The sequence below is a fragment of the Malaclemys terrapin genome, unplaced genomic scaffold, assembly GCF_027887155.1.
Source record: "Malaclemys terrapin pileata isolate rMalTer1 unplaced genomic scaffold, rMalTer1.hap1 scaffold_58, whole genome shotgun sequence".
NCBI classification, from domain to species: Eukaryota; Metazoa; Chordata; order Testudines; family Emydidae; genus Malaclemys; species Malaclemys terrapin.
In genome coordinates this window covers 228,324-241,397 of record NW_026530219.1, presented here as the reverse complement: position 1 = coordinate 241,397, position 13,074 = coordinate 228,324, and the positions used below count along the sequence as shown (strand labels likewise).

The 13,074-nt window shown below is 62.7% G+C and overlaps 1 protein-coding gene across 1 annotated transcript; it reads right to left on the bottom strand.

Annotated features, from left to right (window-relative positions):
* Window positions 1-4,723: 4,723 nt before the first annotated feature.
* Window positions 4,724-11,630, bottom strand: NCR3 (natural cytotoxicity triggering receptor 3). The gene is made up of 5 exons (XM_054015159.1): window positions 11,474-11,630; window positions 8,130-8,480; window positions 7,140-7,262; window positions 5,668-5,721; window positions 4,724-4,830 (listed from the first exon to the last, which is right to left on the bottom strand). The coding sequence occupies exons 1-5, from the start codon at window positions 11,514-11,516 to the stop codon at window positions 4,724-4,726; spliced, it is 678 nt and encodes a 225-aa protein (XP_053871134.1). The 5' UTR covers window positions 11,517-11,630.
* Window positions 11,631-13,074: the final 1,444 nt, after the last annotated feature.

Below are 13,074 nucleotides of genomic sequence, written 5' to 3'. Positions count from 1 at the left end.
ATTAGTTCAAACTGGGATTATATTTTAAAGGAACCGCAAAAAATCAGTGGATTTTGCAGTAATTTTCAAGAAATCACCAAATAAATTATCTTTATTAGCAGCAATTAAATTGTAAAGAAAAAGAGTTTATTAGGGTTACTCAAATGGTGAATTAATTTGCTGGAATTATATTTTAAATTACCAGAGTTGGCTGGGATTAATATTTAAATATTGCAAGATAATTAATATTTAAATATGGAAGAATGACCCAGGATTACCTCCTAAACTTCCTCAAATTACTCTGATTAATTGGAATCAATTTCTATCCGTTTCTAGGATTAATTCTTTGAAGACATGGCAAGAATTTGGAAAGGGCAAACAAACAAATCGCCACACTTGGCTCGGATTCGCTCAAAGAAATTGCAATAATTTTGGGTTGATTTAAATACTTTGCCGTAACGTCCTAGTAACAAAGAAATCGCCACAATTGGATGAGGCCGGTCGTAAGAAAAGCTCGTGAAGAAAATTACATGAATTTTGAAATAATTTTCCCGGTTTCATTCAAAACTTGCAACCCGTTTCGTGGGCTTAGCTGTGAAAATGTAACCGTTAACTGGGCTCAGTCGTTAAATCGTGTATCGTTATTTCCTGGCCTTAGCTGTGAAAATACAACGGCTCCGGACGGTATCAGATGAATTCAAGTGTGAGACTGACGGAGCCGCTCGCTGAGAAATGGGCCACGTTCATGATTGAATCACTTGCGTTTCGGAGGCAGAATCATTCACTTGATGCCTGGATCGGCCAGGTTAGTTCAGAGCAGCCGTTCCCAACCAGGGGTCCGAGCAGGTTTCGGGGGGCCCCCCAGCCAGGCCGGCCCAGGGCAGAAAGCCAGGACTGATGCCCGGGGCCCCGAGCCGGCTGGCGCCGAAACCAAAGCCTGAGTACTGTAGCTTTGTGGGTCCTCCTTGGCGTGGGGCCCTGGACAATTGCCGGGCATGTTGTGGGGGGCTCGGGCAGGAAAAGGGTGAGAACCCCTGGTTTCAAGGCAATCACCCCTTGCAGGCCCCATGCAGCGACCCCAGGGATGGGGCCCGTGCACACACAGCTGGCTCTGCCGGTGCCCGCCAGGACCGGCTCAGAGCGATGCCTCATGGCCCAGACCGCTCCGGTTCACGCTCGCCGCAAGTGGTACATTCATCCCGGCCCGCGGGCAGCGTTGGTCAGGGGCTGGGGATAGGCAGGGCGGGTGCGGGGCACTGGATACATAGGGATGGATGGGGCGACGTGCCCACCCACCCAGCCCGTACAGCATCTCTCTGCCCACGGAGAGCCGGCTGGCCAGTGCCCCATGCGCCCCGCTCGGTCTGTCTGGGCTGCGGGTTCAAATCCCCCCGTCCCAGCCTCGCGCCCCCTCCCTCCCCACTCACCTGCAATCAGCGCCAGCGTCCAGAGCAGGGGGCCTGGGGCCATGGCTGCCGGTGCGAGGGCACAGGAGAGCGGGTGCAGGGCTGGTGCGACTCGCACCGGGGGGGGGGGGGGTCAGGAAATGAGCCTCTGAACACCACCCGCCTAACGCGGCCGGTTCCTGGCTTCCGGCCCAGGGGCCAAGGGGGGGGAGGGGAGGGGAGGGGCCCGGACTCCTGGGTTCCATCCCCGGCTCTGGGAGGGGAGTGGGGGCTGGTGGGTTAGAGCAGGGGGGGCTGGGAGCCCGGACTCCTGGGTTCTCTCCCCAGCTCTGGGAGGGGAGTGGGGGCTGGTGGGTTAGAGCAGGGGGGGTTCAGAGCCAGGACTCCTGGGTTCTGTCCCCGGCTCTGGGAGGGGAGTGGGGCCTGGTGGGTTAGAGCAGGGGGGCTGGGAACCAGGACTCCTGGGTTCTCTCCCCAGCTCTGGGAGGGGAGTGGGGCCTGGTGGTTAGAGCAGGGGGGGCTGGGAGCCAGGACTCCTGGGTTCTCTCTCCGGCTCTGAGAGGGGAGTGGGGCCTGGTGGTTAGAGCAGGGGAGCTAGGAGCCAGATGTACGGGACACATTAATTTAGGTCAACAGCTTCTTACATGGGCGTGACTTTATTCAGCGCCAACACCGGGGGCTCGCAGCCCCACCAGCCCGTCCCACGCGTCCTGCTCCCGCCTCCATCGCTTTGTGAGACGATCCCGGGCTGCAAACAGCCCCAATGCCCCCCCCCCCTCCCCGCAGCCCCGTTACTGCCTGTTTGACCCAGGGCAACTGGTCCAGAAGGAACGCGCCCGATTTAAACCTCACCCCGGCGGGAGCCCCCCCAGGGCCCGGGAAAATCACCCACCTGGGGAATTCCCCTCCTGGCACAAACGGACGCCTTGTTCCCAGGCTGGCTCTGCCCAGCTCCGGCTCCAGCTCCGGGCCAGGCTGGAGTTCGATCCCCTGCCGGCCTGAGGACCCCGGGGGGGTGTTTGGTTCCCCCGGTCGGTGCCTCCAGCCGGGACACGTCCCCCCCTCGCCGGCCGTGCTCAGCTCATGGACCGAGCTGGGGGTCTCGCTCGGAGGCCGGTTTTCTAACCCTTTCATCGTCCTGGGGACTCCTCCCCGATTGACCCACGTCCTCCTCGAATCGCGGGCACCGGAACGGGAGCCAGGACCCAGCCGCGGGAAAACCCCCTCCCGGCTCCTACCCAAGATCCCCCCGGCCACGGCCCAGGCCGGCGTTCGCCCATCGCCCCGTCCAGCTGGAGACGGAGCTGCCCAGGGTCTGCCCGGGGGGAACTGACGGGGGACCAGGGATCTGGGGAGCCGGAGTCCTGGTCCTTCGTTCCTTTCCTCCCTGGAGAGCCGGCCCCGCTCCGGATCAGCCGCTGGTGACGTGCGTGGTTCAGCCCCACGCGGCCGCCCGAGCGCTCAGCCGACCACACGCCCAGCCCAGGACCTGTTTCCTGAGCGGGGCTGGAGGCCGGGTTGTATAAGCGGCTGTCGAGAGGCCGGGGGAGTGGAAAAACTGGGTCACCGGCTCTCACGGCCTGTGGGAGGAAACAGACGCCGGCCGCGTCCTCTACCGCCTGAAAAACCACCACGGCAGCAGTTAGCCCTCATGCTCCAAGACGGAGAGTGAGGCTGGGAACTCGGGGTCAGGAAGGGACAGTGAGTCCAGCGCTGGCCACTGGGTGGGTGTCTTGGGTCCTCTTCAGAAGCTGTGGGTCAGGTCTGAGGGGCACTGGCAGAGCTGGGGGGAGCAGAGGTCTGGGCTAGCAGGGGGCTGCGGGTCGGGAGTGAGGGGCACTGGCAGAGCTGGGGGGGGCAGGGCTGGGCTGGCAGGGGCTGCGGGTCGGGAGTGAGGGGCACTGGCAGAGCTGGGGGGGCAGGGCTGGGTTAGCAGGGGCTGCGGGTCGGGAGTGAGGGGCACCGGCAGAGCTGGGGGGAGCAGGACTGGGCTGGCGGGAGCTGCGGGTCGGGCGTGAGGGGCACCGGTAGAGCTGGGGGGGCAGGGCTGGGCTAGCAGGGGGGCTGCGGGTTGGGAGTGAGGGGCACCGGCAGAGCTGGGGGGGGCAGGGCTGGGCTGGCAGGGGGCTGCGGGTCGGGAGTGAGGGGCACTGGCAGAGCTGGGGGGGCAGGGCTGGGTTAGCAGGGGCTGCGGGTCGGGAGTGAGGGGCACCGGTAGAGCTGGGGGGGGGGCAGGGCTGGGCTGGCAGGGGCTGTGGGTCGGAAGTGAGGGGCACCGGCAGAACTGTGGCATGGGGGGAGTCCAGGACTAGACTCTGCCGGTGCCCCTCACTCCCGACCCGCAGCCCCTGCTCCCCGAGCTCCGGGCTCCCCCCGCCCCACAGAACCTCCGGATCTAAACACACAACCCCTCGTGATGGAGCTCATGGGCCTGGGGGCTGCTGCCGGCCCCTCACCCCTGCCTGCGGCCCAGCCAAACCCACAGTCTTTTCTCTCGACACGTTGGGCGGTCAGCCCAGCTCCGGGTTCACTAGCCCAGCTCCGGGTTTCTCCAGCCCAGCTCCGGGTTTACTAGCCCAGCTCCGGGTTCACTAGCCCAGCTCCGGGTTTCTCCAGCCCGGCTCCGGGTTTCTCCAGCCCGGCTCCGGTTTCGCTAGCTGGTCTTCCAGGCTATGCTTAGCCGCTCTGTGGATTTTTCTAGCCATTTTGGCGAGGGGGGATGGGGGGGTTACGGCATCTCGCAGCGTCTCCGGGCCCCCCCGCGGGAGCCGGGGACAGTTACCCTGCCTGGCTCCCTCCCAGCGCTGCGCCGGGCCGGGCCCAGAAACACCTGGTTCCTGGAGCCGCTCGGTCCCAGCTCCGGCCAGGCTCCACCCCAGACTCAGCATCGCAGGCCGGAGACGGGCGGGAGGGGACGGCTGGGGCGGGACACAGGGAGGGTGGGCTGGGGGGGGGAGCAGGGACCCGGGAGCCCCAGAGTAGCTTGTGCGGGGGGGGGGGGGGGGGGGGGGAGGTAGGGGGGTGATACTGCAGGGCGAGGCCGCCCCCTGGTGGCGGACGGTGGAACTGCAGCCCCTGCTGGGAGGATGGAGACATGCAGCAGGGCTGGTTTAGGGGGTGTGAATGTGTCCCCCTACTGGGGGGGTCCCTGCTGCCCCCTCCTGCCGGTGCTGTGGGGGGGGTGCGTGGGGGGTGCACACGTGGTGTGAGGTGCAGGGGGCATGTGGAAGGGGGACATGTGTGGGGTGCGTGTATGGGGGAGCATGGGGGGGTGGGAGGCGTGGGTGGGTGGGGTGAGGGGGGAATATGGGGGTCTCCGTCCCCCCCCGGCTGAGCCCCTAGCCCCGGAGGCTGCCCCCGATGGCGGCGTAGGTGACGAGTTCACCCGCGGGCGCCGGGCGCCGACCCGGCTTCACCCTCAGCTCCGCGTAGCTCGGCTCTGGGCCTGGGCGAGATGGACAGAGACGGACCCGTCACCCCACAGCCCCATCAGCCCCCCACAGACCCCCTCAGACTCCCCACAGCCCCGTCAGCCCCCCACCGACCCCCTCAGCCCTCCCACAGCCCCGTCAGCCCCCCCCCCTCGGCCTTGTCAGCCCCCACCGACCCCCACAGACCTGTCAGCCCCCCACAGCCCCGTCAGCCCCCCACCGACCCCCTCAGCCCTCCCACAGCCCCGTCAGCCCCCCCCCTCGGCCTTGTCAGCCCCCACCGACCCCCACAAACCTGTCAGCCCCCCCCCCACAGACCCCCTCATCCCCCCCCACAGCCCCGTCAGCCCCCCACAGACCCCTTCAGACCCCCCACAGCCCCGTCAGCCCCCCCCCATCGAACCCCCAGCGTCTCCACAGCCTGGCAGCCCCCCCCCCAACCCCTCAGACCCCTCCCCCATGGCCCCATCAGCCCTGTCAGCCCCCCACAGTCATCCCAGCCAGGATTGTCCCTTCAGCTCTTCCCCCAGGTGATCCGCCCCCCCCAGCCCCACCTCCCAGGCCAGCCTTGTCCCCACCCCAGGCACCTCCGGCAGGGGAGCCCCCGACTCACAGAGCCACCTCCCCAGGCACTGCGCTGCCTGTCCCTGCACATGCCCCTCCATCCCCCCCACACCCCTCTGTCCCCCCCACTCGCCCTCCCCCATCCCCCATCCCTCCATCCCCCCCACACCCCTCACTCCATCCCCCCCCACCCCTCACTCCAGACCCCCCACACACCCCTCACTCCATCCTCCCATTCCCCCCTACGTCCATCCCCCTCCACACACACCCCTCACTTCATCCCCCACAGCGGGGTCTCACCGGCATTGGGGCTTCCATCTGGGGTCCTACTTCTCGCTGGTCTAGGGGGATCATTCATGTAATTAATTAACCAGCGGGAGCCAGAAATCGCTAGTCAGTGGCCCAGAATCACAGCTCAGCCAATAGCCAATTAGAATAATCAGTAGCCAATTATCAAGTTCCTTGGCCTAATCAGTTCTCAGCATAAATCAGCCGCCAATAACCAGGGGTTAGCGGCTACCCAGCGCAGCCAACGCTCGCCAGTAGCCACTCAGCAGGAATCCATAGCCAGCCCGTAATCGAGACTCGCTAACGGAGCTGGCAGTCTGGGGCCATTAATTGGTAAGTGGTGATTGACAGCTGACGGGAAGACGACAGGGACTGATAGCCAGGAATTGATAATTAGTCGCCAATAGACAACTCTGCGTAGAAGCCAATAAGCAGACGCTGTTAGCCAATGGGCAGAAGCCAGTCGTCAATAACCTTTAGACAATAATCAGTAGCCATTAGTCAATCGCTGGTAGCCCGTAATCTAGCAAGAATCTTTAGCCAGGAACCAGGAGCTAAAATTCGATAATTGGTAGCCAGTAATCAGCAGATAATAATAAATATTCAGTACCAGCAATCAATAATCAGTAGCCAATAATCGATAGCCAATAGCCAATTATCAATCAGTAGCTAGTAATCAATAGCCAATAATCAATATAATTAATCAGTAGCTAATAATAGTGAATTATCAATAACCAGGAACCAATTGCCAACCAGAAGCCAGTAATTAATAGCCAATAATCAATAATAAGGACTCAATAGCCAATCAGTAGCTAACGATAGCAAATAATCAATAACGAGGAGCCAATTATCAATCAGTAGCTCATAAGGTCCCCAGTTAGTGTCAGGGTCAATGTCAAGGTCCCCGGTTAGGGGTAGGGATGGGGTTTGGGGTCAGGGTTTGGGGTCCATGGTTGGAGCTTGGGGTTCGGGTCAAGTCTGGGGCTGAGGGTCGGTGTCTCTGGCAGCCCCCCCCTCAATCTCACTGTGACAGCTGGTCACCTCACTATTCACCACTGTCGTGTATTTAGGACACGTTTTGTGCAAAGTGTCATTGTAAAAGTCTGGACCTGCTCGCCAGGCCCATCTCGTCGGATTGTGTGCGCTACCGGCGGGTGCGATGTTATGGAGTTTGTCTGCGTGTGTTACTGAAACACGGTGTGAGGTTGAGAACACCCACAAGCAGCCTTTCGGGTACAATCGTGAAAAGGCCAAACAAGGCTAACGGCTCACTGAGAAAACACTGAAACACTTGTGAAAGTGCAGCTGGGAGGCAGGTGGCAGAGACCCTGCGTGTAAGGGCAGCTGGGCGTGTCCCTGCCGGTGTGAAACGCTGGTGAAAGTGCAGCTGGGGGGGGCAGCTCCGTGCGAGAGGGAGGGCTGGGGGGGGCTCGGTGGGGCCCTGGTTCCAGGGGGGATCCGTCCCACTCACCTCGTCTCCTCTTGTGGCAGATCAAAACCAGGGCGGCGGCTGCGCCAGCGACCCCCACGGCGGTGCCCGCGCCCAAGCCCAAGCCGAGAGTGCCCAGCGCCAGGGGGGGCGATGATGGGGGGCCTGGAAGGCAGGGAGAGAAGGAAAGCGGGAATGAGACAAAGCGGCTGAAGAAGGGGTGGAAGCCGGCACCGACTCCTTCCCTGCGCTTCTCTGCACCCCTCCTTTCGCCTCTTCATTCGTCCCTTTCTTCCTCCCTTCGTTCTTTCCTCCCGCGGCCTTCCCTGGCTCTCCCTTTCCGTCCCCTCCTTCGGCTTTTCACTCCTTCTTTCGCTTGTTCGTGACCCGGCCCCTCCTTCCGGCCTGTCCTTCGCGCGCTCCCCAGCTGCGTTTCTGCCTCCCCCCGCCGTCCTTCGCGGCCCACCACGCCTGCCCTGACTCCGCCATCAGCCTCGCCCCCAAAACCAGCCACTAACAACACCCCAGAAATAACAATAACGGCCCCACTTCCCCTTTTCAATCCAGAACCACCACCCCAGTCTAACCACCAGCCCCCACTGCCCTCCCAGAGCCGGGAGAGAACCCAGGAATCCTGGCTCCCAGTCCCCCCTGCTCTAACCCACCAGCCCCCACTCCCCTCCCAGAGCCGGGGAGAGAACCCAGGAGTCCGGGCTCCCAGCCTCCCCCTGCTCTAACCACCAGCCCCCACTTCCCTCCCAGAGCCGGGGAGAGAACCCAGGAGTCCTGGCTCCCAGTCCCCCCTGCTCTAACCACCAGCCCCCACTTCCCTCCCAGAGCCGGGGAGAGAACCCAGGAGTCCTGGCTCCCAGCCCCCCCTGCTCTAACCCACCAGCCCCCACTGCCCTCCCAGAGCCGGGGAGAGAACCCAGGAGTCTGGGCACCCAGCCCCCCCTGCTCTAACCCACCAGCCCCCACTCCCCTCCCAGGCCCGGGGAGAGAACCCAGGCGTCCTGGGCTGCCCGGACTCACCCGCTTTCAGCACCTGGAGCCACGTCCCGTTCCCCGCCCCCTCGCCCAGGGTGGGGATCTTCACCAGGCAGCGGTAGGTCCCGGTGTCGTAGGGTCTCAGCTCCCGCAGCTCCACGTCGGCTCTCCGCTCCCGCAGGAAGCTCTGGTCCTGGGCCCGGCTCACCCGGCCCCTGAACTCCTGGGTCCCGTCGCTCAGCTCCAGCCGGGCGCCCGCCACCTCCTTCACCCAGGTGTAGCTGCCCAGCCGGGGCTCCCGGGTGCTGTTGTAGGAGCAGGGCAGGGTGACGGAGCCGCCCTCGGTGCCCTGCACGGAGCCGGGCTGGGAGACCCACAGGTCCTGCGCCCAGGAACCTGGCGGATCAAAGGCCAAGGGTCAGCAGGACGGACGACCCCCCTCCCCTCCCAGAGCCGGGGAGAGAACCCAGGAGTCCTGGCTCCCAGCCCCCCCTACTCTAACCACCAGCCCCCGCTCCCCTCCCGGAGCCGGGGAGGGAACGCCGAGGGGGTTGGCCAAAGGCGATTGTCCAAGCGCCCGGCCTCCCTTGCCCACTTCACTCGCATTTCTTAGGGGCGACGCTAAGTAGACACAACATTCGGCCCTCGAGCCTGGTCTCCCCCAACACTCAATTGCACCCAGCTGCTGCCGGCTGGTCCTTGGCCAACGCGGCTTCGAGGACGGCCTCCAGATTGGAGCTGGACAACCCACTGCTTCCCTCGGTGGGTCTTTCCAATGGCCCATCCCCCTCACTCCGAAACACTGGAGCCTTATGTCTAACGGGAACGCGTCTGGCTTTCATTTCCCCCTTCGGGCCTTGGGCAGCCCTTCTCCAGTGGGAGAAAGAGCCGTTCGGGGCCGCGTATCTCGCCCTGAGAGGGTCCCCTCTGGGTCTTCGGCCGGGGGCGCTGAATGGATGGAGCTCCTTACGTCTCCCTCTCTCCGGCGTTTCTCCCACCCTCCAACCGCTCGTGTGGCGGCCATCTCTAAGGTCTCCACATCTGGGTCTTGTCAGACAATCCCCAGCCGTGAGGTGCAGGGTCCGAGCGCTGCCCAATCCACCACGGCCGTCGGGAAGCTGCTCCGACGGTTAATTACCCCTCGACTGTTAGTCGGTTCCCGGTCTGAATTTGTCTGGCTTCAGCTTGGAGCTTGTTCAGCTCCTGTCTGCCGGACGGAGGAGCCCTCGAATATCAGAAATCTTCTCCCTCCGTCGTCGCCTTCCCTCGGATAAAGCCAGGTTTAACGCCCGGCTTTGGTCCTTCCGTCACTTAACGTATTCTCCACATTAAGCGCACAAGACGCTCCCTTGATGTTGTTGCCAATCCTGGCGATTTTATCCCCATAGCTGGTGTTTTTCTGCAGCTCCTGCTCTCGGTGTTGTGTGGATACATCACACATTCAGCTTTTGTTTACCAAAAAAACCCCAAAAACGATTTCTAGCCCTTTGGGTTGTGGAGAAAACCCAGCGAACACGATTGCGAAAATATCTATTTTTCCCCAATGGAAAATCTTCGACAGGAACAGAAACGCTTTGCTTGGGCCTCGTTCAGGTTTGCGGCATTCGCAACAAACGAGGGGTTCCTGGCTGAGAACCCGCAAATCTGGGCTGAGAATTTAATGTAACGGAAAAGCCTTTTCCCACCGAAAACCTTTTTGACGGAAGGTTTTTATGGAACCTTGCGGCTTGGAAAAGGAGAGGCAAAGACAGACAACTCCCAGGTGGATTATTTTTTACAACCGGGATTTTTTCAAAGTCCATCTCGTGATTCACGGCGGAGCCTGACTTGTGCTTGCACATTGGAATTGGCCACTTAAAAAACCAGGGTTATTAACCAGCTCCGTTGGAAGCAGCTTCGCTTGCTCACGGCTCTTATCACGCAAACACCGAGGCATAATCTTCAATTTAACAGCATAATTTGCCCCGTCGAATTGAGTCTGCAGCATTGCTAACCCCGGCCACGAGTTAACCTCCCCAAAAACTCATGAGATTTGCCTAAAATTCACAAGATTTAGGGGGGGAAAGAGGAAATCTTTGTCTTTCTACCTTTTGCAGGTTCAGAATTCCCAGTTTTGAATGTTTCTCCACAATACAAAATGCTGGGAACTTGCTGGGTTTTTATAAAAGAAAAACGGACCGTTCCCTGCAGACCTGCAGAAGCCGGAGCGTTCAGGAAAACACCGAATAGCGTCAAAACCAAATCGTGAGCTGGCAAGTTGAGACTAAAAATGGCGATTTCTTTGCAGCCCTGAAAACTGGCAGGGGAGAATTGTTCGTTTCCGGCAAGATGGTTCCATTTCTCATTCAGTGACTGTCGTCGGTCAAAACCCAAGAAAATGTGGATTAAATAAAGATGAAAGAATCCAGATTAGATTAAGATTAAGTCACGCAGGCTGGATTCTGCAAACGCGGGCTCATGGGGCTAACATTAGACTTGGTCTGTCTTTTCCAGGCACGTTTTAGAGGAATCATTTGGGGGGTTTTGTCAACTTCTGTTGCTTTTTATCCCCACCCCGAAAACATCTGGTTTCCAAAATGAAAAACCTTGTTCAGAAAAAGGGATTTTCCAGGGACATTTTTCGGTGGACAACGTTGGGGTTTTCAAAACTGGGGGGGGCGGGAATGTTGGGTTTTTCATCAAACCCTTTTACAGAATTATTTGGGGTTTTCTCGGTTTTGGGAATATTTAAGCGGCTTTGGGCAATTTTCACTGCTTGGTGAGGTGGGTCAGTTCATTTTTTCCCTAGATTCCTTGAGGAAACATTCTGGGGGCTTTCCACCCAAAAGACAACGCCCTGAATGCCCTGAGGGCCTCAGCAGCATCTCCCAGTCAGTCCCGTAACAGCTCTTACCTCGCCCGGTATGTCTGACTTTGAAAAAGCCAAATATGATTTTGGGGGAGCAAAAAAAGAGGGAAATATCAAAAAAACAGTGAGATGAAAACCAGAAAAATGCGAGGTTTTTTGGTCTCTTTTCGCCGGGCTCCACGTGTCAGTGGCGGCCGCGCCGGGACCCACTCGGGGTGTCCCAGGGGGGTAGAGCGGCTGGGAGGGGTCACGTCAGACCAGGGAGGGCGACTTCCCTGCGGACGGGGCTCTGGCGAGATCGTAGCCGGGATGATGCCGGGCCAGGGGTCCTGGCTCCAACGGGCCGATGGAGCGATGGGCCGGGCACGGGCGGAGGGGAGTGGGGGAGGGATGGACAGAAGAGGGGAGGTGAAGCGATAACCCAGGAGGGGATCAGGGGAGTTTCCCGCACCCGGGGCGAGGGAAGGGACGATTGTACCCCGGGCCCATCCCCGGCTGCAGGACCCCTGGGCGGGGGGCAGGAGGGGCAGGGCCCCCTTACCGGACCAGCTGAGCAGGCAAACGCAGAGGCGGTGCAGAGCCATGACGCCGGGGGCTGCAGGAGTGAGACCCCGACCCCGACCCCGCGGGGCGGCAGGATCCAGGCAGCCCCCACCGGACGTGAGTCACAGAAACCAGAGCGAGCGGGGCCCAGAGAGCGACGCCTCCGCTGGGCCGGAAACCTCCCCCCCGGGCCAGGCCCCTCTGCCCCGGCCCTGCCGGTGCCCCTCACTCCCGACCGGCAGCCCCTGCCCCCCCATTCCCCCCCAGCTCTGCCGGTGCCCCTCACTCCCGACCCGCAGCCCCTGCCCCCCCAGTCCCCCCCAGCTCTGCCGGTGCCCCTCACTCCCGACCCGCAGCCCGTGCCCCCCCAGTCCCCCCCCAGCCCTGCCAGTGACCCTCACTCCCGACCCGCAGCCCCTGCCCCCCCCAGGCCTGCCCCCCGCAGCTCTGCCGGTGCCCCTCACTCCCGACCCGCAGCCCCTGCCCCCCCCCAGGCTTGCCCCCCCAGCTCTGCCGGTGCCCCTCACTCCCGACCCGCAGCCCCTGCCCCCCCAGTCCCCCCCAGCTCTGCCGGTGCCCCTCACTCCCGACCCGCAGCCCCTGCCCCCCCAGTCCCCCCCAGCCCTGCCAGTGACCCTCACTCCCGACCCGCAGCCCCTGCCCCCCCAGGCCTGCCCCCCGCAGCTCTGCCGGTGCCCCTCACTCCCGACCCGCAGCCCCTGCCCCCCCCAGGCTTGCCCCCCCCAGCTCTGCCGGTGCCCCTCACTCCCGACCCGCAGCCCCTGCCCCCCCAGTTCCCCCCAGCCCTGCCAGTGCCCCTAACTCCCGACCCGCAGCCCCTGCCCCCCCCCCGGCCTGCCCCCCCAGCTCTGCCGGTGCCCCTCACTCCCGACCCGCAGCCCCTGCTCTCCCAGCTTTGCCGGTGCCCTCACTCCCGACCCGCAGCCCCTGCCCCCCGCCAGGCCTGCCCCCCCCAGCCCTGCCAGTGCCCCTCACTCCCGACCCGCAGCCCCCGCTAGCTCAGTCCTGCCCCCCCAGCACCGCCGGTGCCCCTCACTCCTGACCCGCAGCCCCCGCTAGCCCGGCCCTGCCCCCCGCAGCTCTGCCGGTGCCCCTCACTCCCGACCCGCAGCCCCTGCTAGCCCAGCCCCCCCCCCAGCTCTGCCGGTGCCCCTCACTCCCGACCCACAGCCCCAGCCAGCCCAGCCCTGCCCCCCCCAGCTCTGCCGGTGCCCCTCACTCCCGACCCGCAGCCCCTGCCAGCCCGGCCCTGCCCCCCCACAGCTCTGCCAGTGCCCCTCACTCCCGACCCGCAGCCCCTGCCAGCCCAGCCCTGCCCCCCCAGCTCTGCCGGTGCCCCTCACTCCCGACCCACAGCCCCTGCCAGCCCAGCCCTGCCCCCACAGCTCTGCCGGTGCCCCTCACTCCCGACCCGCAGCCTCATGGCTCTGCGTGTGAGCTGTCTCTGTGGTATAGAGCATCTGGCACCAGACCGGGCCGGGGTCAGCAGCCCGGAGCGGAGACGCTGACCACATGGAGGGTGGGGGATGCAGGGCCTCTCGCTGTCTGTGCAGGTCGGGGTTGGGGCCGCCAGCGGCT

Excerpts from the sequence above, each read along its gene's own strand:
- NCR3 (XM_054015159.1), bottom strand. The coding sequence starts at position 11,516 with ATGGCTCTGCACCGCCTCTGCGTTTGCCTGCTCAGCTGGTCCG. Across the intron at positions 7,263-8,129 it reads GCTCCAGGTGCTGAAAGCGG|GCCCCCCATCATCGCCCCCC; the intron begins GTGAGTCCGGGC and ends CCTGCCTTCCAG. Across the intron at positions 4,831-5,667 it reads AATGCCGGTGAGACCCCGCT|GCCCAGAGCCGAGCTACGCG; the intron begins GTGGGGGATGAA and ends CATCTCGCCCAG.